At 36.9% G+C, this 25,426-nt stretch overlaps 1 protein-coding gene across 4 annotated transcripts in view; it reads right to left on the reverse strand.

The window, feature by feature from the left end:
* Positions 1–25,426, reverse strand: part of SEMA3C (semaphorin 3C) — a 116,723-nt gene that overhangs the window by 40,689 nt on the left and 50,608 nt on the right. For all 4 annotated transcript variants that reach the window (XM_064656429.1, XM_064656427.1, XM_064656428.1 and 1 more), the window contains 4 exons: positions 8,585–8,745; positions 6,371–6,433; positions 4,893–5,012; positions 1,069–1,159 (listed from right to left, as the gene is read on the reverse strand). In XM_064656429.1, the coding sequence (XP_064512499.1) occupies positions 1,069–1,159; positions 4,893–5,012; positions 6,371–6,433; positions 8,585–8,745 (435 nt within the window). The remainder of the gene's footprint in view (positions 1–1,068; positions 1,160–4,892; positions 5,013–6,370; positions 6,434–8,584; positions 8,746–25,426) is intronic.

Here is a 25,426-nt window from a genome sequence, read left to right on the forward strand (position 1 = left end):
AAAAAGGCAATTTACATTTTGAACAGACCGTGTAGGATAAACTATATGACACTTCACTTAAGATCCATGAGATTCAAACTTTAAAGGAAATATCTGGCACAGTATTTAATTGCCATTGATTTCAGTGGAAGCTGAATGGCAGAAACATGGCACATTGTTCCCTTGTAAACCTTGGGTGAAATAGTCTGAAAAACCTGTGCAACTGCTGTTCCTCTCAAAGCCAAAAATACAGCAAGGAGTAGGCACATGTTGAATAATCAAGGCTTTGGCACTGTATGTCTGTGAACATGATGCAAATGTGAAAGGTCAGGTTACACAGAGTATATATAACACGCTTCCTGGTTGAAAAAAAAATAAAAACGATCTTTTACAGATGACTTAGGTTGCACAGAGCATATGCCCCCTCTGAGTTTTCTCTTAGGTGTTTAATAAGCACAGCAGAAATCCTTTGTCTGGGCTATATGTCACAGTCAATGAGTACAGTTGCCACCAGTTCACACGAATATTTGAGGAGTGGCAGTTGTATCACTTTCTGGCCTTTCAAATGGAAGAAACTTGCAAAATTGGTTGGATATAAAACCAATTGAAGAATGAAGAGCCTTGCAATAACTGGTGGGCTCTACAGCGGAGATGACAACAAAAATGAAATTCATAGCATCTGAAATCTTCAGGCTTTCTTTCCCTGGCTACTCTGAGATTTTACAAATAATTAAATGAGACACAAGTTCTGTCTAGGATGAACAAGGTCAGAAACCATTCAAACATAAATGCTAGACAGGGTAATGTAAAGTTGAAACTAATCCTGGGAAAAAATGTGTAAGCTGGAAAAGGGACAACCTTTTGTTTTCTCTCTCTCTCCCTTTCAAAGATGTCTTTCTGCATTTCACTTGTCCACCCACCTCTAGTTTCATATAAGCCTTGAGACAAGAAAGCACCCAACCCTTGTGCTCATCAGCCATTCAGGAGGCTGAATTCTGTGTCCAGCTCCTTTTGGGCACTCTGTCAATCCTCATGACCACACATGACCATATGGGTTTAGACTCAGCAACTTGGAGTATCTTTACTTACTGATCATAACAGACACCGTGTTCACGTTGGGGTTGAAAGAACAGCGTCCTTTTCCTGATTCACACTTGGAGTCGATCTTGAAGATTTGTTCCTGCAAAGTAGATTTACGTGTCACTTCTCATTTCAGAAACCATCAGATGTAAAATAATTTTTATGCCTGGCCATTTCCAGCATTAACAATGCTCTATTAGCACTGCACTATTGGGTACTTTTACTGCACTATCTGCAGTTTAACTGGTCTATTCAGAATTCCATCATCTTGGTAGATAAGATTTTCACTGATACCCAGTTATTTTCAAGACTCTTGTTATAAATTCAAGACACTGAAACAAAGAATTTTCCCCTCTATCTCAATTAAGCTATGGAGAGGTTGACTGATCTCTGCAATATCATCTGTGGAGATTGCTTCTGTGTTTTTGAAGTTATTTATCATTTATTTGCTGAATACATGGTTATACTCACACCAGTCTAGGACATTATAATAAAGTTACTAGAACAATAATAAGAATAATGCATATTAAATAAAAATTTCTTATGAGAACTGTCATTTGATGATAGTATAAAACACTTGGTCTTTACTGATCTATCAGACACCCAAAAATCCCCTAAATCATACTTATTTTCTTCAATACCATCTCTTTGATAATGTGTAGAGCTCCAATTCCATAGTGATAGATGATTATAGCCTGAAATCTCTTGAATTTTTTTTTTCTGTTTAGAAATCATGGTATGGGGATTTGTTTATATTTTAACATGATTTATGAACAGGGAACACATTTAGCAAAGTAGATAAAACCTGGACTACAGCTTGAAATACAAATAACCTGAGTATATTTAGAATATTTGCCCATTTTGTTGTAACTTCACTTCTTGGTTCCCACCAATACTAGCACAGTGTGCTGAGCAAGAAGTGACTCATGTCCAAGCCCATTCCTTAAAAACTGCAGTCACTAATGACAGAGACACTGATCCATTGCACATCAACTCACACACCACTGTATTCCAAACAGCTTGTTCCTAGGCTCCTCTAACAAACTTCTAATCTTTAATAAAAAGCCAAAAGACACGCTTGCAAGAAAAACCAACCAACCGAACTTAAAAAATTTCAAAATAAAAAGGTAGCTGACAAAAATTCCACAGAAAGGCTTCTGTGATCTAGATGCCAATGTATTAGTTATTTGACAAAGGACAGCAACTCCTTATATTCTCTTTAACAGTTAATGTAAATCACGGGGGAAGGGGGATGCCACACAAATCCCTGAGCAGCCATTTGGCACCAGCAAACTGGAGATTCCATCAAGCTCAAATGCACAGCTGCAGCAGGAAGTTTTCATATCCATTATCCCCTCTCTTTTCGCCCTCTTCTGTTTTGCCTAATTTAATCACAGAGATCTTATCTATTGTTTCAGTAATAAGCTCTCTAAACAATGTTAAAACATAGGTTTAAAGTTTATAACATGATCTTGGGTGGCTTTTTGTTGTTGTTTCACTTCTAGATTAATATGCAGCTTAATTTTAATCCATATTTACTATATTATACCACTATTTACCAATTCAAAACGCCCATTACTGCTCTATTAAACTAGCTCCAGGCTTACACTTGATTTTCATATATATTAAACTACCTTTTAGTCTATAATTATGTCACATAGGATTACATTTCCTTCTGTTTGCATTTACTTTGACATTAGAATATATTTGGGTGACTGAGGGAGTAATTACCAAAGAGCAAAGTATGAAGTGTGCCAAGGAAGAAAATTAATTGTTGTATAACCTCTGTTTCAGGGAAAAGGTAAAAATTCTGCCTCATCAATGAATCTTTCTTTTTTGTGAGCTTATGTAGAATCCCGGAGCAAAACAAAAGAGCAAAACAGTCCCAGTTCTTATAATTGTTGGATACGACTCTGTCAGGCTTTGTAGCTTCTAGAGAAAAACAGATGTGCTTTGTAAAATATTCATTTTGCACGTGCAAAAACAGCCTTCTTTGCATGGAAAACTGCACTAAATTAAAGGTGAAATGATAAAAGCAGAGAAAAAAAAATGGGTTCTCACTAGTCCCATCAGAACTACACAGTTCTTCATTCTGCTCTATTAATTAGTCATGCACAGATATATGCAATGAGTTCAGAAGGAAATTCTTGGTTCTAAACTGTTATGCTATTGTTGGCCTGTACAATAATGGCTTTGAGCATGCAATGCCTACAGTCAAGTGTCTCACAGACTCCAGACATCTCAAACAGCAGTTTATTTAATCAATTGATATAGGCATGTAGCTATACAGACAGGCTAAGTGAAGCCAGTTCTTTTCCAAATCACGTATCTTTACTTTTCATTTAAACAATTTAACATATTGCATCATCTGGAGATGTCGTTTCCTGCATTCCCCTCTGCTCCAATTTCATTTAAAAAAACTCTGAAATAATGCGATTCAAAGTTCTCTGGGCTGCAGATTATGATAATAAAGGAATATTACATTAATTAGAGACAAATGACATAACTTCTTATATTTTAAATAATTTCTCAGGAAATAAGATGATGCTGAGGAAAGGTGACCCCTGTTTCAAAATACATCAAAACAAGTTAATGCCAAATTCATTAACCTAAGGGATGGATTTACTTAGTCAGTTCTGTTTGCTTGCACTTTTAAATCCAGGCCTACAAATCTCTACTTTTGGATAATGTTTTGGGACTGAAGGTGCAGTGATTCAGTCTGCATATTCTGCTAAGGAGGCTGGAGCCAGGTAGGGATTTAACAAAAGTCACTGAGATCATCCTGTGCAAACCGATCTGGAGAGACATTGACTTATCACCTCCCTGGCAACCTATGCAGTATCTTGGGTCTTGGCCAGAATTCCCATCCCACTCCCAATTAAATCAGTGATGAATTTCCCAGTGTCTTCCCAAGAAGCCAGCTCAGCTTTTAAAGCTGCCCTCACATGGCAACACTCCAGGTAGGACGCTCTGATCTTCCTTCCCAACACATCTGCTTCCACATTGTTCAGGAAAATATACTGCACACCCCTGTGCCTCCAGACATGAATCTGACCTGAAAGCTCCTGAGGTGCTGCCTCTTGATAAGTGCCTTTCTTTTTCCTTCTGGTTGCTTAATTTATTACCCATTACATTTGCACATAAACAAACATTTCACATTCAAATCAGGAAAACTGAACCATATACCGAAACATCTGGTACTTTATATATTGAAAATGAACAGTGAAACTGAATACAGAAAAACTGGAGACTCCTCTAGAAAAAGTAAGATCTCACAGTGAAGTAAAACTTTCCAACTTCACCTGGGCAGAATCTAGGGCAAAATTTGTGCAGTACATAAAGTTCCTGTACTGGGATTGCATCTAATGGGTGTTAAGCTGAAGTCCAGCAAACTTTTGCATCCCTGAATAGTTATCCAAATTAAGGGCTTCTCCCAGGAACCAGTAACACATGGAAGCTATAAAAAGTGGACTGTATATTTTACTGGCTAGCTCCTTTCAAGTATTTCTTGGGCATTTCCCCACCAAATGGTAGGAATGAATTCACCAGAAAATGTCAAATAAAAAGTAGTATCAAATGTTGCCCAGCATTTGGTATGACTGTGGAATTTCGGACAACCATCATATTTCGGGCATGGCTTTTGATCATGGTTTTGCTTCCAGCTGGTAACACCTCAGGTAAACTACGGACCTTTGCTCTTTTGCTATTTAACACGGGTGAATGACCCTATTCGGATCACTGATTTTTTTTTACGTTTTCAATATTTTGACTTTTCACATCACACCAGCAGGATGCACCACAGAAGGGAGTGGATAAAACGAAAAGAGACTCACCTCAGACCTGCGTCCCCTGTTGACATACACGCACACGGGGCTGAAGGCGCCGCTGCCGCAGACGTACAGGTGTGTGCGGTTGTACGACTGTATCACACGCACAAAGTTTCCACAGCCATGCTGCAGGAAGTACAGAGAGCAATAATTTCACACTGGCAAATGTTACTAGACGTTGGGAACTCCAGGGAAGAGGCATGATTTATAATTTTCATAGTGTCATGAAAACAGCTACTGAGTTTGTTAGTCTCTGGATTTGAACAGCTGCAGATTCTCTTTCTTTTCATGCCATTTTGCCTAGTCTGGGAACTGGGCACTGATAAGGCACTACAGAGGAGTTAGAGAGGAGTGCGTGTAACTTTCCTGCTTCCATGCAGCAAACCAATTTTTATTCACAGATTTCTCTGTACCTTGCATGAGAAGAAGCAGGACTTCTGCAGGAAAACAAGAAGTAACCTTAGGAAGTTTCCTTAAGGACACCTCTGAAACAGTCTCTTTTTCCCCCAATCTGTTCATCATAGATGGAGATTATTGAAAAGCAAAGCAAGTCCAAATCTCAGATCCCGTTATTTGTATAAATATTTTCTTTCCAAAACTTTAAAAGGAAGTTTGCAGTGAATTGTTGTTTCGTATTAAAGACCTACAGTAACATCTTCAAATCAGCATGAAAACTAGAACAGAACGTTAAAGACTACATAGTTTCACACCATCAGATTTATCGTTTTCTCCTTCCAGCATACCTCTTTCTTCTCTTCCTCTTTTATTTTTAACTGTGATCAACTGTTAGCATATTATAGGTTGAAAACAGATTTTTTTTTCTGGATATTTTTTTCTTACTGAGATCCTGGAACGACTTTCATATTCAATCATCCAAACCTCACCAAAGACAGTGAGAATTGTGTGAGTTCTATGAGCACAAGATTGGAAACTGTGTCATCAGTCAGCTTCATGAAAATCAGTAGAGTTAATCCTTGTTTAGTAGACTGCACTGGTTTATTTACATTTAGAGGCATTCACATTTTTGGTACAGCAGGAGCCGATACCACACTACAGCATCTGAAAGCTGGTGCTCAACCGAGGTCTTCAGACTGCAGACGGTGGGTACCACCCGCCCTCAAAGTCTGTTCCTGGGGCAAGCAGCCAGCCAGAGCACTTCCCCACTCCAAAGAGCAGCTCACCAGGCTGTTGAGCATCACCCAGGACATATCTGGAAAAGTACTATTACCTGGTTTGATTAGTGACAACAAAAAAAACCCGAGAAAGTGGACACTGCATATCTTTTCCCATCTGTCAAAGTCTGAAGGTGCATTCTGTTTACATTGCCTGCTTCTCCAGAATTTCACTTTATAGATAGGCTTGCAAAGCATTTCGAAAGCAAAACAAACACTTCTTTCATTTTGCTTTGGCTGCACTCAAGGTGCTCTTACTTTATTGCCAAGTACGTAATTTGTGTATATGTGTGCATGTGGATTATAACTTACTGTAGGATCTTTGCCAGCCATTTTGCACTCTTCAACCTTGTTTGCTGATGCTGGCCAGGAGATCTGTAAGGAAAGAAGTATCATTCAAGTAGCATATTTTTCACATAATTTAAACAAAACATTTCACTGCCTCACTTACACTAATACTTTAATATTTGGATATCTTACACTTTCATTATAAGGAAAAAAAGAATTTTCATTGATACATGAAAATATTTCTGTCTTAGCATGCGGTAAACAAAATAAAGGTCCAGGTCTTTGGCTCTAAGTTTATTACATATTTTCAAGGCAAGTTAATCAAATTATTTAGATTTTCTCTTCTAAATAAGAGAGATTTTTTACCTTTATTGCCTAAATTACTGTCTTTACTTTTTTACTTTTATTGAACTTTCAGAAATTATGCACATTAGAAACCAGAAGGCTAAAACTGTGCAACAAGGATTCTTGTAACAATTTTTTGATTTTAACATCAAAAGTTTGGATAGATTATGATATAACCTGCTTGAAATGTCAGGATTTCAAACTGATTTTATTCACACAGTTTTCCAACAGACATCTCAATGTCTGAATGTTTATCTGTTTTATAATCAAACTCTAAACATTTTGAGTTTCTTCCATTATTTATTTTGATTTTGAAATAGAAAAGACATCCATTAGAAATTTATCCCTAGAAATCTAGTAAGTGACAGAGCCTGATAACATTTAGCCTCGAGGTAACATAAACAACAGCATTAAAAGATCTCTGTTTATGTACCTATAAACATACATATGTAGAATTGTGGATTAGAATGCATATATGTACAGGATTTCAATAGAGGTATAAGATCAGCAAAGTGAATCTGCCATAAAAATAAATAAACAACCAGAAGACTGTGTGGAATTACAGAGATTCATTCTGAGCCTAATACTGGGTGAACACATTCACTGCCAGAAAACTTTTTGTGTTTTTCCTTTCTGTTGACTTTTTTTATTTTTGTTTTTCCAGGCTGTTGAAATGCCTCACAGCTTTATACTGCAGAAAATATTTCATGCAACAGAGGCCTTCCTATCAGAATTAAACTGGACCTGCCACAGGCAGGAGAGAGTTTGTCATGTGGGGGCACAGCTCCTCCCAAACAGGGGTGGCTGGATCACTGCGGAGATGGGACTTAGCAAAAAAGGTCACAGAAGCTATTTCAGATCAGAGAAGGCAGCCTCACTTCAGAAGGAGATTTTGGTACCATTAGAAGGAGGGAAGGATGCATTCACACCATTGAACGAGAGGCATTTAATTTAAATGTGTAAGTTAGAGTGAGCCTCCCTGGGCTCCCTGCACAATCAATTCAGGTAGACAGGCACATCCAGAGGGTGATTCAGAGCAAAGCCTAATTTAACTGTGCTCCATCACTCTCTGGCAGGGACCCTCTCTCTCCCCTGACACATTAAAAGCCTTGTCTCTCAAGGAAAGCATTTATCTTCCCTGCTGCAAGCTGGGTATCGCTGCTCCTCAGTCCTTCTGAGGTACAGTAATAAAGCCCATAGATTAAAGGACTGGATGGATTTGGTGGAACAAGGCCTTTATGGTACTTTTTAAGGCAGTGTAGTAGCTCTGGTAGTCTAAAGATAGGCAAGACTAAGTCTGTAGAGAGGTAACAGCTTAACAGTCAAGCTTCTGGGCACACAAGTACTTCTGCAGGTCACCTATTTCGAAAGCAGAAAAAAACCCAAATGAGATGTCTCAGCTACCCAACTGAAAGGCAAGGGCTGACAACAGACATAACAAGAGACTGGAAAATAGTTCAGTGAATTAGGCTCCAGAGTACAAAACAAAAATAAATGTAGTTGAAGATTAAAGGCAACTCTGTCCTTGTCTTTTTCCCTATGGCCTGAGAACGACAGTGTGTATCTTATTCTTACTTACAGGCTCCTTTTAACAGTGCATCTCTGAACTATCTTATCTTATCCTGGAGAGGAGTGGAAAGCATCAAACCATACAAATTTTCCTTATGAGGCCTGGCCAAGCTGAATGTTGCTTCAAAAGTAGTAAACAGGTCAGTTTTAAACAGTGTTCAAGGAACAGCTTCATCTGTGTTACACGTGAAACCAGGACTAACAGTTCAATAAGGTGTGGGCCTGGACTTTCATGCAAAATAATGAAATACATATTTTTTTGTCTTAAAAACAAAGGCATGTAATAAAGCAACCTCAGATTCTCAAAACAAAACTCGAACTTACACTGAGAGGGTCCTGGCTTATATTGTTAATATTCAAAGACAGAATATGATCTTTACTGCCCACGTAGATCCGATCCTGATCTTCATCCATTAATAATATCCGGTAATCCAGGGGACTGTGGGATATTCTGTGATATTCAGAGGTTTTAGTTTCTTGCAGCTCTGAAATAGTAAAGACAGTTACTTAACAAAGAGATTCAGTCGCCTTTCTTGCTTCTCAACTGCATTTCTTTCTAAATAAACACATCTTTGGACATAAATGGGGGCAGTAAGAGAAGAAAAACCCTCATTAGACACTACCTAGTAATATAATGGTTAAACAAATTTTCTTTTCCCAATTTGAATATAATTCTTTTGTACATTAAGTAGATAGACACAGCTCATAAAAATCAGGCAATGCTATTATTCATTCATCTAATTAATTCTTATTTTAATGGATATAATTATTTACAGCTTTGGCTTTTAAGGAAGATAACTTATTAAATTAGTCAATGTGTTCAATACATTTTGAAGTTTATGACTGCAGAAAATCCACAAGATCAACGAAAACTACGCAAGAACATTTTACTTTCTTTTCCTTACAGGGGGCTTCATTAAGAATAGGTTTTTATCATTTTCAAGGTCAAAGTTTATTTGGTTCATCATCATGCATGGCTTACTTAAAAATAAAACAAAACTATTCAGTCAAGCCTAAATGTGTCCATTTATTCAGTTGTTTGTTTATAGGCTTTGGACCAAACTACCAGAACTATAGAACTAGCTCTACTTTTCAACATAAAACTTTCTTCAATAAAGTGAAGTGAAAACATCCTTTGATCTCAGTAGTGCAGGATCAGGCCTGTTACAGGAACAGCATAAGCATCTGCAATATAAGTATTACTTGCTGCCCTCAAGAAAGCTCAGCCTTCCTGTCTTTGCTTGGCCAATATATTTTGGCCCCACTCAGATTGTTTTACTTTTCGGTAATAACAGAAGGGATATTTCTCAAGAGCTGAGAATGGAAAAATAAAACCTTAATAATCGATTTGTCTTTATTAAAATATTTAACATATAATTATGTTTTCTTACTTCATGAACATTAGCATTGAATTGTGTTCCCCGTGACACTAAAAGGGTGGCAAATACACAGTACATATGAAAACGAAGCTCTGGTATAATGTTTATTCATAAAAACCTAAGAACTGAGTCCACAGTTCTTAGCTGCAAACTTTGTCTGGGACAATATGGCTTGTCACTGTTCCTAAAGCTTAGGATTTTTAAAAGCAACATTTTTGCTCATTTGTTACCTACAGAAAACAGTAGATGTCTTATACAAATTTAGTCATCTAAAACTATTGTTATTTTGGAAAATAAAACTCTCAAAACAAATATTTCTGGATATGTGCTCTGTTTAAAAAAACAAAAAAGTGTGCTAAAAATGTGTTCCTAAGTATGCAGCTTCTGTAAAATCATATTTAGCTGAAAGTATAATTTTTTCTTTGAAAATTATTTGGAGAGCAATTTTTAAAAGGCAAAGCCTGAAGTCCTGGGATTCTATCAGACATCTAAAGATTGAAAGAATATTTATCAGAATATAATTTGCATTGATAAATATGATACATAGCTCCATTTAATTTTTATCATGATTGCTAAATAGTTTCATAGAAAGATGAAAACTATCCTCAGTTACTGAAAGATGTGCAACAGCTTTCAGGAGCTGAATTGCCTACATGAATTTATTTATGGTAATATTAAAAATATACAAATAATATTTCTATTTCATATGTCCCTCAACAAAAGATAAACATACAATCAAGATTTACAATCTGTGCCTAAAAGCTTAAACTGAAACACCACCTGTTAAATATACATGGAAACTGTCCACAGTACTTTCAGAAGTCTTTCTTCAGTGCTTGAAAAATCAATTGTTTTATTTAATTTAAAAACATCCTCCTTGTAAGCTTTTAGCTAGGATTTTCAAAGGCACCTGGGACACTCACAAGGATAGTGCCATTAACACACAGTACCTTTGCCTGTTCTGAAATTCTCAGACTGACCTTTTACAACCAGCCTGAGAAGTCAGTGTTCATCCCTTTTCCTGGTGGCATTATTAACCTTACCACAACATTTGGCAGCTGTAAGGTGAAACTGAAGCTTCTCATAACTGCACATTTGATATTCTAGGAAAGCACAGATAAACTGGGAGAGTTTCCTGCCCAGCATAGGGTAGATGTGAGCACAATGACTGCACAAAATAATGTCCCTCCTTATCTTTTCAGTGACTGACAGGGGTGGACAGTGAAAACACTGTGATTGACATAAGAGATAATCATAATCATGACAATTGTTTTTAAGCAAGAGACAAAAACAGTGACAGATACTTGATTTCCATGACTTTCACTTATTAAAATCCATTATTTTCTTCAAATTGTAACCTCTTTGCAATGGTATTATTCTTTTTAAGGTTCCAGAAGGGTAATCTGTCTCCATCAAGCTGCTGATAAGCAGAACACCTTATTACACATTACTAGACTATGGAAACTCAATGCCATTCATAAGAGGAAGGAAAGCCATGAAAAAAAACTTTCATACAGATTTATTAGTTTTATTTCTTTTAGTGCTGAAGCTTACAGTTTATTAGACTCTTCGGGCTACTCAAGCAAGTGGTGAGGGAATTTATAACTAATCAAATTTTCTTTTCATGTAACAAAATTTGCCACACAATCACCCAAGAAAATTTGATTTTGTAAAGATTTACTATCTGCGTGTTATTACTTGGAAAAAGCGGTGGGTGGAAAAGTGCTGTATAGTCTTCCACGTTCCATTCATCTCCAAGTTTTTGCTAAAAATCAAGTAAACGTTTACTGACATTCAGAGCAAATTCTGTTCCACACTTTGGGAATTAAGCCAAATGCTGAAAGCAGTAAACCCTATATGGAGAATGATGATGTAGACACCTCTCTGAATATTAACAATTTTATTTGACAATAAAACAATATGCAAGTAACTTCCATCCTTAATGACAGAAGAATAATCTTTGCTCGTCATTTTTTTCATCAGTCACTGAATTTAGTTTTGCCTTTCCTCAGGGATAAAACCAAAACCAACTTGATCCCTAGTGTAAGAAATCTGATCTTGGAGGAGAGGTTATTTTAATGAAAAGATAAAAGCCTCAGTGAATTCTCTTTACAGAACCATGTGCATTATTGAACTGCACATTTTGGAGATCCTATTGACTGGGAATTTTCTCTGTACACAGTGGACAGCTTACTGAAAATTACACAGTTTAACACCTACTTTAATTATCCTACTAATTCACCACAAAAAAAGCTAATGCAAGTATTATTTTTAAAAAGTTATGTTCTCCCAGAAGAAATAACAAAATATTTCTGCAATAACTATTATTGACATCACAAAAGCCTTTGTAACACAAAACTCAATATGTTGGCCAGAACAAAACAAATTACACTTATTAGAGACTGGGAATCCAGGAAGGTGTAGTTATATCATACAGCCTATTATACCCAAATTGTCCAGTCTGCATAAGGACATTTGAGCTAGATCCACTCATCAGGTAGTCCTCCAAATGTCTTATTTAATGACTCAACATCAATCTTTCATCACTCCTTAATTCAAATTCACTGGTATCACAATGTTGAAAACAGCATGACTCTCCTAGTCCAAGGAATATAATAATACCTAAGATGTAAGATAAAACCCTAATATAAGTGACTTCCCTGGTACACATCTTATACTAATAAGGGTGTTTGATGCACACATTACTGAAATTTATGCATTTTTTAGCAGAAGCTTCCCAAAATATGATTATTTCCTATTTGCAGATTCACATAACCACTTATTACTGAAAGGTTCAACATAACCAAGAATTATCTTTACCTTGCAGGGTTTCATAAGCTACAGCCTTGGTATGCAACCATCCCCAGCCCACGTTCAAAGCAATGAGTTTATCCACTGATAAACTGTGGATAAACTGTGACACGTGAGAGGCTGCACGCAGTCATGTCTGCACTACGCCGTCTCTGCATTTCCAGCCTAGCAAGGCTACTTTGAGAAAATCTAGGATCCTCTGTGCTAAAGTACAAGAAATAATATGCTTTCCTCCTCTGTCCTGATGGCATAAGGATTCAGCCTCAGAAGGCTGTTTATAGGGAAGTTCAGAGAAGAAGCAGAGATTTGATGCATGTGCCTCAAAACCAAGCAGGGAGTAAAGCACAGCAATCCCTTCCCACGCAGCACCACAGTGCAGGGCATTAACACAGCTTTCTAGGAAGATGGGCTACTTCTCCACAGGGAACCTCTGCTGCCCAAACTGGCATGGATTTTATGGAGCCTTAGTGATTTGGAAGTCAGCAATACAACAAATCATCTTTTATTTTACGTTCTCATGGGGCCTGGGGGGCACAAATGACACACCTTATGTACATCCAGCAGTAGGCTCAACAACATTAGCATCCAGTTATGGAGGCTGTAAGACTCTCTCAAGCCTCATTAAGCCTTGAGTTTGTGCCAACAAATATGCCAGCCAAATGTGAAACTGCAATGTAAAATCTCACCTTCTAGGAACTGGAATGAAAACCCAATTTTATTTTTCTTTCTTTTTCTTTTTTTTTTCTCCTAGAAATAAATACTTAGGTAGAACAATGTTTTTGCTTATAGCATCAGATGGAAATGGCCCCCTTTTACTCACAGGTCACGTTTAAGCAGGCAAAAAAGTAATTTGGTCATATAAACTTAGACAGTGTACATAACATTACTAGTGTTGAATGAAAAGTGTGAGTGGAATCTGAGGTATCTGCAAAGTTATGAAAAATAATTAAAAAAAAAAACTTCAGCCAAAAGAAAAGGTCTGGGTTTTTTTCAGTTTAAATATTTTCTTTTCTACTTTGTACTGATTAACTTCCCTGTTTTGTAACTTATTAGTAGAAACGACTGGAAAAGATCTAGTTAAAAGGCATCAGATTTCATAAGAACCTGATTTTAATTATTGTTTTCTTGCCCTTACTTCTAATTTTTCAGTAAAAAGACAATGAAGAAATAAATGTATTATTTTTTTTAGTTTACATAGTGCTTGTGGAATTAGTGTGCTGTTTATAATATTGCTTTCCATGTCTGAGGATACAATAGGCATATTTTTGAATTTTATGTATGTAAAGAGAACAAGTAAAGTCTGAGTATTTCTTTTCAAAACTTCAGAATGAGTCACTTTTGCACTGTCAATATTTCTTTTCTTTGAAGAAATATATATTGATTCCTTCTACTTAAGGGGGTGAGCCAAGAGAGCTGCTAAAGCATTTTGTCACTGCTCATGCAGCGTTCAAACTAAAACCCACCCCTCAGCCACTCTCAAGCGAAGCTGATTATAAAAGGGGACACAGTCATTTGGCCAAAGAGCCATAAGCAGCCAGATGTGCTACTAGTCAGTCCCTTGTGTGCCTTAACCACACAGGACCCAAAAAAGCTCACGTGGACCTTTGACCTTTTCTTTATCTCTTTATCTCTTCTTCATGCATGAGGGTCTTTGCTCTTTTCTTCAATGCTGTTACAATGAAATCTGGCTTTTTGCACAGGAGGGTAATAGGTTTATAAGGAGTGGAAATCACAGATGTGCACACTTGCTTGCTTCTGAATCTGTCTGAAGGGGGTTTAATTGCATTTTTATTAAAAAAAAAAGAGCAAGTGAGAGGGAAGAAAATAGATTTACAAGTGCTCATAAAATCACAAACTAACTAATTAACAAGATCTTTTGGAGGATAGAGAGGAAGAGAGTTCAGACAGTACAGGCTGAAACAGGAACGCTTTTTGCCCAGAGCTAAAATGTATAATCTGCTAGAAGGAAACTTAATTGCTGTATTTGGAATGAGAGTAAATAACAAGGAAATGTCAATGATATCTAAATATGATCTGTTTTAAATATACACCTTGAATACTTGTGGGTGTATTTGCTTAATGAGTTGAAAGTGGAATTTAAACATTACTGGACTGAGATAGTGCAGTCTGTTATAAAGAGAAATCAGAGCACCAAGGTGAAGTCCTTGGAGAATCAGGCCCAGAGGTGACTTTAGCATGTCTGAAGAACAATCTGTCACCTTGAGCAGCTCAACATAAATGTTAGGACCAGTAAAACACTCAATAGCTCTTTGTGAAGGGGACCATGTGTTGATAGAAAAAGACATCCTAGTTAACAGTTGACCTTAAGCAGAGCGTTCACATATGTCAGTAGATGAGTCTTTTTTTTACAATTTGCAAGATACACAGAAGTCCTAAAATCCTGGTAACTCACAGACTTAAAAAAGATCACAATGCAGTATTAACTGCTTTTAATCTTGGGCCGTTTTAAAAGTTGTACTGAAAGGGGAATCACTCATAACAGAGTGATGTTTTATTAAAATTTACCAAAAACTACGAGGGAATTTTTCATCTTTGATTTAGTACTTTGAAGAATGAAGGAGGGGCAGATTCTCTGAGGTGTGGGCAGCTGCCAGTTTTGTGCAGAAGGAATGTGCTTTCTAAGCAAAGGCAAACACACCAGAAGAGAGTCACTTACTTGTGTGTGGCAAAATGTATTAACATGGCTCTGTGGCACGCTTATGAACCCAACATACCCGACAAAGTTACATGCATTTTTACTGAAGCTTTACATTGTGAAGAACAGATATTATTTTTTTAACTTATGTAGATATTGTTGTGATGAAACACCACATTCCACAATAGAAGACCCACTCTGAAACGAAGAGGAAAAATATGTCAACGTTTTTCAAGCTGCAGTTGCACAGCTATCCTAAGTCTTGCCAAATATTCCAGTATTGAGATTCCTTCATTAGCATTACGCAAGACCACCCACACCCTGCAGCCATCCAGTCTCACTAGGCTGTAGACTCATCGAGCCATAATTTTCAGATTATTCCTCCATTTACCTTACTGTAAACCTGGAATAACTCCTCTAAAGTCTGTATAGGTATTTCAATAAAAACATTGAAAAGTGGGCTTTTTATTTTTTAATAAGTACTGTGCAGTTATAATTTTATATAAATGCAATTTGTATGTTTTATATCAGAAGATGTTACAAATACTGCCATTCTACAGAACTTTCCAGAAGGTATCTGATTCTTCAAATATTACCTCGTTCTTTTCTGCCCATTATTATCCTGTCCAGGCTTTGTTCTCATTTCTGGTCCCAAACTGAAAGGGACAACTTTGGCAAGCATAAGGAGAGGCCAACTGGGTTTAAGATCACTGCAGCTGAGTTAGCCATTCAGATGGGAGCCAGTCTTCTCCGAGCTTTGTGTACAAAAAGCTTGTGTATAACAGCTCTGCAGAACACAAAGTGCTCTCCAAGAGCTGTAAGCTACATACTTCCGAGTCTGCACAGTTACACAGAGTTTACTCTTTTGTTTCTGTCTGAGAGCTATGGAGAGAGGGTCCTTGCCACACTGTCAAAGGCTGCAGAAGCTCAGCTTGGGTGCACTTAGTGGCTTTGCCACTGGCACTAGGGATGTTTTTGTTTTCCAGGTGCAGGAGTGAGAAGCTTTCAATTGCCAAGTATGACATTATTTTTGAGACAGAGTAAGAAATAAAAGCCACACCCATGGAGAAGTTAGACAAATTCCACATAATTTTACTTCTTTTGGGAGAAGTATATATTTTCATAGTAATCTCTTGTGTTTTTTCTCTTCCTCTTTTTCTCCAGTGGACCACCAATCACATCACTGGAGGAACGGCTGTGATTCCTCCTGCGATGCTCAGGCACACAGAGAAATGTTCCAAGTAGCTATCAGACCAATTGGCCAGCTGAAGCCCTGACTGTATGGTGACTGTATGCAGACACCAGAACTCTTTCATCCAAATTTACATAGAGATATGAGAAATGGAAGAAAGTGAATTATTGTAATTGTCTGCCTGAAAAATGAATTAAGACTGAAGCTCGTGCTATTCTCCAAGTCAGAAGTGGGCAGCAACATGTGACTTGGGAGCTGTTCTCTCAAGTCATTCATCTTTATCCCATTTGTCACTAGTGGGTTGGCCACCGGGAGGAGAACAAGGTCTGAGGGGACTTCTTAGTTTTGCATCTCATTCAGGCTATTGTTTTTGTGATAAAAGCAAACCTTTTAATGCTTAGATTTAAGTGCCTGACTACTCCCCACAAACGGATGGGACAGATGATGTCAGCTCAGATGTTTTTGAATATTGGGGAGGGAGAGAGAGGAGCAGAGAGAGTGTAAGGTTGAGTGAAAGGTAGGTTGTTTTATTGATAGAATTGTTTTTCTTTGCAAGTTTACCTTTCTGTTTCAGTGTAAGCACTTACTTTGCAGATTTACTGAGGGAGCCTGCAGACAGTGAAGATATAATCTGCCTTTTGCAAAACTGACAGAGGCAGCTACTCCCTAAATGTGCAGTTCATTGATGTACCAGCAACTGTGCCTCTGAATTGTAGTGAACTATTAAATGTTGTGGAATGATCAACAGCTTAAATAATGAAAGTATGACAGTAGTCTCTTAACTTCTTTTCAGACTGGAAAAGCTCTTTACATTAACTCATATGCAGTCTTTTTTTTCTCTAAGCATATTGTCACTAAGCTGCCAAATTACTCTTGTTACCACAGCTAATAAAAATCCATCAAGAAAACACAGCTCAAAAACTGAAATATTTCATTATGGTTTCTTTAATAAAGTAAGAGCCCACTTCACTGTGGCGAGGCAGAGGAACCCTTTTCATTATATTCCTTTTTCTCCTTCAAAGAGTAACCTCCCCAGAGATACAGATAATCTCTGTATATCTACAATTGGCATTATTGCCCTTGCTGCAGTAATCCTCGCCTTTATTGATATTACCAACTGTACTGCAACTCTAGCCATGTCACTTTATCCACAGATCTCCTTAAAACATATTGTTCCTATCTTCTCCAGTCACTTCTCACCCCTACTCAGTATAAAAAAAGGCAACTTAGTATATGCAGGCTTGGTTACAGTTTCATTATTATTATTATCAATTTAATCAAATTAGGATTAGCTATCAGGCAATCATCAGACATAAAGAGATCAAGCTAAATCCCAGTGCTTAGCTTTCATTCATTCTTCATTAAAATAATGTAAAATTTACCCAGTTATGAGCTGAAGAATGCTTGGAGGGCAGTATTTCACATTCAAAAGAATTTCAGTAATAATTTCAATGGACTACTGAATTAAAGGGTAGTATTTTTATACATTGACAATTTTGAATACAGAAGGATGCTCATAAAAACAGTCATGTAGCAAAACCAAGAGATGGTGGGTAGCACATATAAATAGGTAAACCACTGCTTCCTTTTTTAGTGTGTTTTCCTGTTTCCTCAGTATGTCGATGGTATGCATATACCTGGTGTCTGTATACTCATGTCTATACATCAGATAAACATCTCTGTATACCAGCTCTAGATAGTTAGCAAGCTCTGCTTTACATCTGGGAAGGATAAAAGAAAGAGCTATTCTCACTCCACTATGTGAGAAAACAAAGCAGCTGGAGGTCAACAAATGGCATCCCCCCCTCAGTGAACCTTCAATGAACCCCTGGTCCAACATGATGCCAGAAGGTCATTCTATTGGAGATAACAAACTTTACCAAAAGCGACAGCCATGCTTGATTCCACGGTGGCTTCACAACTGGATTTATCCAAACCTTCTATTGTTATTTCTATTTGTAAAAATATTAGAATAACAGAAAACTTCTCCACAATATTCTTCATTCCTGTGCCTATATTTCTTTGTTGCTCTGTATGGTTAAATTACCCCTTGTAGCCTAATTTAAGCTCTTTTATTAAATTTTATTTTGCATCCGAGAGGCCACCCAGCCTTTTGCACTGACAGGAAGCAAGCTGCTTTCTGGACGTGGGTGTTTGGGATGCTTTCTGAAGCCAAGGAAAGTTTGGTTTGGGAGAAAAGCAAAGGTCAAGCCTATCCTTAAATGTTTTCCTGTTGGTTCTTTTTTTTCCTTGAAATACATTTTTCTGGTATATTAAATACATTCACGCCCATCAGAGGAATAGCCATGTGGTTTCATCAGATTGCACATTAATTTTTATTTATTTTTTTTCAAATTACTGTTATGACGCAACCTGCTTCACTGAATACAGGGTTTGGCCACGTCCCCCAGAGGACTTCAGTGGTTGGACACAACTGGAAATTATTAATTTCCTCATCAGTGTTCTCTGTTTGTGCTGAACACCGAGGACTGTTATGAGTACTTTCAATATTAAATTAATTAAGACTTAGGGGTCTTTTGATGTCAGCTTCAAAAATAAAATATTTCCAAGCATGTATGCAGTGAAAAATATTTTACTTAAGCTTATTTATCTGCAGATTTGGAAGTTGGAAGTGGGTCTGTCACTGTTAGGTGTCGTTTATGAGATGTGTCTGTCCCTACTACTGGCTCAATGGGAGCAGGAGTGCTCCAGCCCCACGGGCAGACGTGCTCAGTGGGCAGCAGGCTTGTTGTTTAAACACACAGAACACACCCGTATTTCACTCTTTTTTGCACCATGAAGACTGACACAAAGAGTGAATTTAGGAGCACATTCCAGAGCTGCATGCTACCATCAATCTTCAAATGATCACCAGCTGGTATTTGGGTGCACAATAAAAGTCATGTTCAGAGGGCTGAGCTTAGCCTGGTGGATTAGAGTCCCCTCAACTCTAAATCCTGTTCTGCTGGTATTTTACTTTTTGACTCTAGACACGTCACATAAACTCACTGACTTACATATGTGAAGTGAAGGTAACAGTTTGGTATTTATTTGACCGGGTTGTTTTTTGGGTTGCACTTGGTAATGTACAAAAAAGCCTTTGAAATGAAAATTAAATAGCTGGAGGAAGTTATTTCAAATGTATTTCACATGCAAAAAGAGATTTTTTGTTTGTTTGTTTGTTTTAAGTCCAGACACTTCAGACTTAATAAGCTCAGCCAAAACTCTGAGATAACTTTTATGCTCTTCTGTTTAGATTTCATTTGAATGGGAAGCCATTAAAGTAAATAAACCTTCTGCAGTCACTCACTCCATGTCTAAACTAGACTTGCCATATTTATTTGGCAGGATGACCATTTAGTATTTGATCAAAAGAAGCGGAAAAAAGCATAAGAACTCCCTCTTTTGCATTTAGACAGATAGAAAAAAAAATTAGATAAAACTTTTTGTTTATATTCAACTTTCAGTTATGAAACATCTCATGATTACAACACTGTCTCTTTCTGATAATGGTAGCTCTAACAGGAGTGAGCTATTAGTTTATTTGGATATGCTGAAAATTAGCAAAGGAAAAAAAAAGAAGACAAATCATTGCTTCCAGGAAAAAGGCAGAAGAGTCAAGATGAGTAACTACTACTATGTGTACCTCCTACAGGTTCAGTATAGAAATAGAAGCTTCAAGGAAGAACTCAATCAGCAAACCAAACCTGAAGGGTATTTAGATTCCTGACAGATTAAAATTGGCACACTGCAGGTATAGGATAGGAAGTGGCAATAGGATAGAAATCAACTACAGTCAACCACTTATCTCTGTAGCAAACTACTAATTGTAGCAGAGGATAATGCAAGTGCTCTCAGTACATAACACTGTGTCCCCGATACTTAAACAAAAATTGAAATAATTTAAAGGCAAAAATCATAGAGTGTGTTCTTTGTGTATGCCCTGTACTTATATTCTGGAAGCACAAGCATAATAATACAGCTATTCATTTAAAGTGCCATGTACAAATACATAGAACAAAGGAGATTTGTTTCATGATCAGAACAGGGAACTATACATCAGAACTCCTGGGCACTTGCTCTCTGACCTTGAACAAATCTCTCACCCTCCATTTATGTCAATTTAACCATCTGCTATATGTTTACAGCAACACTTACCTGTCTTTCAGAATTACTATCGAGTTCAGTTAATGTATGTTTGTTAGAAAAAAAAAAACAAATTAAATTTTTATGTTCAAGGTAGCATTCTAATTCATGTTGCTGCTAACCATTTAGGCTTATTGCATAATACATTTAAATAATTCAATTTTACAGATACATATGCTTTAGTGTTTCTGTGTCATATAAAATAATGCTGCTTAATGCACAATCCATTTCAGCTCCATTAAACAGATAATGTCATGAATTCTATTGTAGTAGAAAGGAAATATCTACCATGTGATTGTCACAAAGCAAATAGAGACAGTTCTGAATAGCTTTTAATCAGAATTTGTTTACTAAAGGCATGTTAACTTCAGCAGATTTACCCATGAGGAAGAATGACAAACAGTGACCTTTTGAACTCAACTTGAATGAAAAATATTTTCAACAGGTTTAAGTCTTTTAGTTGGTGTTTATTAGATAGGGCTTTCAGTATTATATAAGACATATTTTGATCAGTTTCCTTAAATTGCTTCACCATCATGGCATTTCACAGTGTTTTTTTATCTTTATATTTTTACAAACTTTTTATCAGTTATAAAAACTAATAGTTATTGCAATAACTTCCAACTAGCTGCTCCTCTTGCTTGGTTCTTCTTTCTATTCCATTCTGGGTTACTGGGTAGTTTACTGGTACTGAAAGTTCCTAGAAGAAGGAGTCTCTTGCATCAGATACATATTTAGTGTAGAATAAATAACTTCATCTTAATTTTATGTATTTTGGTGGTAATCTATTATAAAGCCTAAATATTATCCACTGAAAATATTACAACCTAGTGATAGCTATCTTTCTCATTTGTGCTACAAAGGTTATCAAATGTACTCTTGCTATGTGAGTATCATCACCCTGAGAATGACACGACTTCACACCATGTCAGTTTACACTGACCAGGTGTCAGGTGACCTGATTTTCCACTGCATTGCTCTGAATGTTCAACTCTCAACACCAATAAAACCAACAGAGAACCACTGGCATAAAATATAGTAATTAAAGCATTAGGAATCATATCTCAGCTCTTCAAACAACCGTCAGGAATTAAGTCTCCAAATTTATCATATTTACCAGTTGGCTGCTGGTAAAATTTCAAAAATTGTTAAAATATGAGCTCAGGGTGAGAAATGACCTAGAAGTTCAGATACTTGGGCCCTAGTCCTGGTGTTATAAACTAAGCTAGAGCACAGACAATCATTTTCAGAAATGTCATTCTCAGCTTTGCAATACGGGTCAGACTCTCCTTCTGATACAGCAACACTAAGGTAGAACTAAGGGGAGCACAAGTATGCAGCTACTTGCAAGAATATTTCAGGCATTATTATGTCTTTTTTCACAACTATCACAGACCATCTGGTGAAGGCTGGTAAGGCCTGACCATGCATATGAGAGTCCTTGAAGAATTTAGGCAGAGAAATGATTTTGTTCTGCCTGCCAATACACCTTAGGCAGTCACCTCCTTTGCCAACCCAATGAAAAGAGAAACTGTGAGAAAACTGTGCAGGGCTTACCCAGTAGTACAGTCTTCATCAGTGCAAATATCTGAATATGAGCTTGGTTGGATTTTCTTGAATTAGTATTCTGAATTTAGGCTCTTATTTCCCACCTAGAAGTCAGTTTAGGTGCATAACTGGTATATTAAATTCCTGGTTATACTTCCTTGACATACTGAACTTCCCCTACTCTAGCTTTGGTCATGTCACAACTACTGTCATCTCTTCTACGGTTAAACTCTGTAGAGCAATGCCACTTAATGTTCCAAAATAGGTCCTCCAAAAGAATTCACCAACACCTGTTGATTTCATAACAAAGGAAACATGCTGGAGTCTGGGGAAATATACTGTCCATTTTGTACTTCATTCTGCTTCACATGTGCCACAAGAAAAATGATCATGCAGATACAACAGTGTAGCTCAGAAGTCTAATTCCTGAGCCTAGTCACAGGAGGCAGAGTGGACTCATCAGTGCCTATTGATGGCCTGTTCCTTTATCATGTCAAATCAGTGCACGGTAGTCCAGTAATAGAACGACGCAGAAAAAATGATTAATGATTTAAAACTTGTAAGACAAAGAACACACAAAGAAGTCCATTCGTCAGTGTTCCTCATACTGAATGAAATGGTCACAAATCCTGCACTACCAGAAAATAGATCACCTTCTTCAGCCTTAAAACATGACTAGATGAGGATGACAGTATATTTTAGCCTTGGGCATGAAAAAAAGGAAACCTTAACAATCGACAGCTATTCTGGGCAGAAACATTCTGCTGAAGGAGGGAGAAATAAAGTAATTGTTTTCAGTGTTTTCTGCAATAAAGAACAGTAACACAAGAATCTAACTCATCCAAACTAACATAATTTTTTCCATTGTTACTGATTTTAACCTTATTCTTAAGGTTCCTGTTTTGTTTTCTTTTGTTTTTCTCTAATTATTAGAAAAAAAGCCTGGATGGTTAACTCAGGCTAGGTATCTAACATTTACATGATAACACAAGAATTTCTTGAATATGATGAATTTGAATTTCCTCAATATGATAAAAATACAACTTTGCCTCACCTGCTACCTCAAGGGACAAGTGTAACAATAGCAATAAAAATCCAGTAATCTGAAAACAGTTATTTAATGGTTTGGGGTTTTTGTTTCAATGCTAGACTTTGGGTCAATGAAATAAAAAGGATCTAATTCTTTGTAAATATATTGAACTCAAATTTAATTGTATAAAAAACCTCCAAGCAAGACAAAAATCACACAGACTGCAGTGTGACAAATTAATTTGCTGGAGTCATCATCTTAGAAAGCAAGTGACACATGAGGAGAGGGAGGAAGGAAAGACAATGAAATATCTGCAATGTGAATATATTTGCATTAATTTCCTGATAATATTAAATACCACCTAATATCCCCCTGCCCCTCACACACTAGGCCGAAGCAAATCTGCAGTATTTCTCCTTAAAACACTATTCACAGAAGCAATCAGAAGGTGACTTTTCATAGATGCCAAAAATTGATCACATGAATAATGTCTGCAGGTTTTGTCAGGCTGCATGTTCAGATCACTTCTCCTTCAGCTCTGCTTCCCTTTGTCCAGCTCACTTATAAGGCAAAGGACTATCTTTTCAGCTGGTATGAACTTGTGCATATCAATGAGGTGACACATAGCCTAGGCCCAATGTTAACTATAGTAAGCTTTCAAACATTGGTCAACATTTTTTTAAAAAAATTTTAAATGGTGCTGCTAAAAGACAAATTTTTTTCTGTACCTTGGCCCCCAAATTATTGATACCCTGCAAAAATTCTGCTACATGTAGCTGACACCAAAAATCCATTCAGTTGTTCACATAGAGCATTTCAAATATCTTGCAAGGTTATTTATAACTATTGTATGATTTTAATTAAAATAAGACCTATCAATTACATTAATTAATAATGTTAGGGTGTGGATGGATGTGTAACAAGGGAGTATAGGGTGCAATTTGTTTGAACTGTTTTCTCTGCTGTAATGAAACTGTTACTCAGGAAATATTAGTACTTGGCTAGATTTAATTGAACAAAGGAAACTATGTCAATAGCCTTGGGAAAAACATTCTAATCAGAAATGAACAAGTATTTAAACAAGCTTGCCTCTGTACTGAAGAAAAAATAAGTATATAAAAGGCATAAAATAACTGCTGATGATTAGGATATGTGAACGTTAAAAACATGCATTACCAGTTTGGAATAGATAAAATACTAAAATATTCACATAATCTTGTCTCTTCTGCTGTATGTCAAGGTAAAAAGCACTGAATTATTGTGTATGTGTATGTCAGAATATCCCACTGTGATAAGGGACATGTTATTTCTGATTCCATTTCATGACATGGGAGACGATGCTCTTACATCTTTTGTCTCAGTTTGTGAATTCATTAAATCAACACATTTTTCCTATGACTTGTCTCTAATAATATAGTGAGTAGTTTCTGAAAGTCAATTAGCTTGTAGCTAGCATCAATCAGGTTCTCCTTACTGAAAAAACACATATTTCTGGTGACAAGCACCTTTTAGATTAACTTGAGCTCTACCACTGGCCAGCTGCAGAACTGTAGGTGCATTATTTCATTTGTCTATTTCTCCTTCTAGCTTTGGTTTGTCTTGTTTATTTAGATTATGAGCTTCTCAAGATTGGGCCACAGACCAGCTTCTGAATGCCTGTGGAGAAGGGCTGGGGTGGCCTATTACATAATTTCAGTTAATTGCAATATCAATGCAAAAAAAAAAAAGTTTTATAGCAGCTTAAATACTTTGGAAGTAGGTACATACAAGCACCTGGGCTTTTTAATTAGTTTTTAAACAGTGCTTTTGGCTGAAAGATTTTAGGTCCCCAATTTGAATTTTGAACAGAAACAGAGCAATATTTTTACTGGAAACTTTCTATCAGGTTGCCTCCTGTCTGCTCCACTCTGTTAAGAGGTCCAGGGTAAATATGTTATCATTCCTATTGAGTCACTCAACCACATTAACAACCCAAACCACAGTCAAACCCTCTGTGGCCATTAGGGTTACAAGCAATCTAAGCATCATCTTCTGGAGGAAATCGACAGGCAGGAAAAACACAGGAAAATGAAATGTAACAAGTGGCTTTGAATATTAAACAAGGCAGGTCAGTAGAAAGTCAAAAATATTTTGCATGGCAGCACAAACCACAGGCTCAAAGTCAGGATTGCCACTAAGTTACAACAGACTTGCAAACGTTCTAGGAGGAGGAAAAGCAAGGGCATTCCTTCAAAAACCAATGGCTCCATCACCCTTTCTGACTCAGTGAAACATAAGCTATTAAGAGGGGCTCAGGAGGTCCATTTTAAGAATTCCAAGTTATCTGAAGGTTACATCAGTCTTTCTTTTCCATTCATAAAGTCAAATCCCAAAGAGGTGTGAGTTTGTACATAAGCTGATCTGG

Source organism: Pseudopipra pipra, chromosome 5 (genome assembly GCF_036250125.1).
Source record: "Pseudopipra pipra isolate bDixPip1 chromosome 5, bDixPip1.hap1, whole genome shotgun sequence".
NCBI lineage: Eukaryota > Metazoa > Chordata > Aves > Passeriformes > Pipridae > Pseudopipra > Pseudopipra pipra.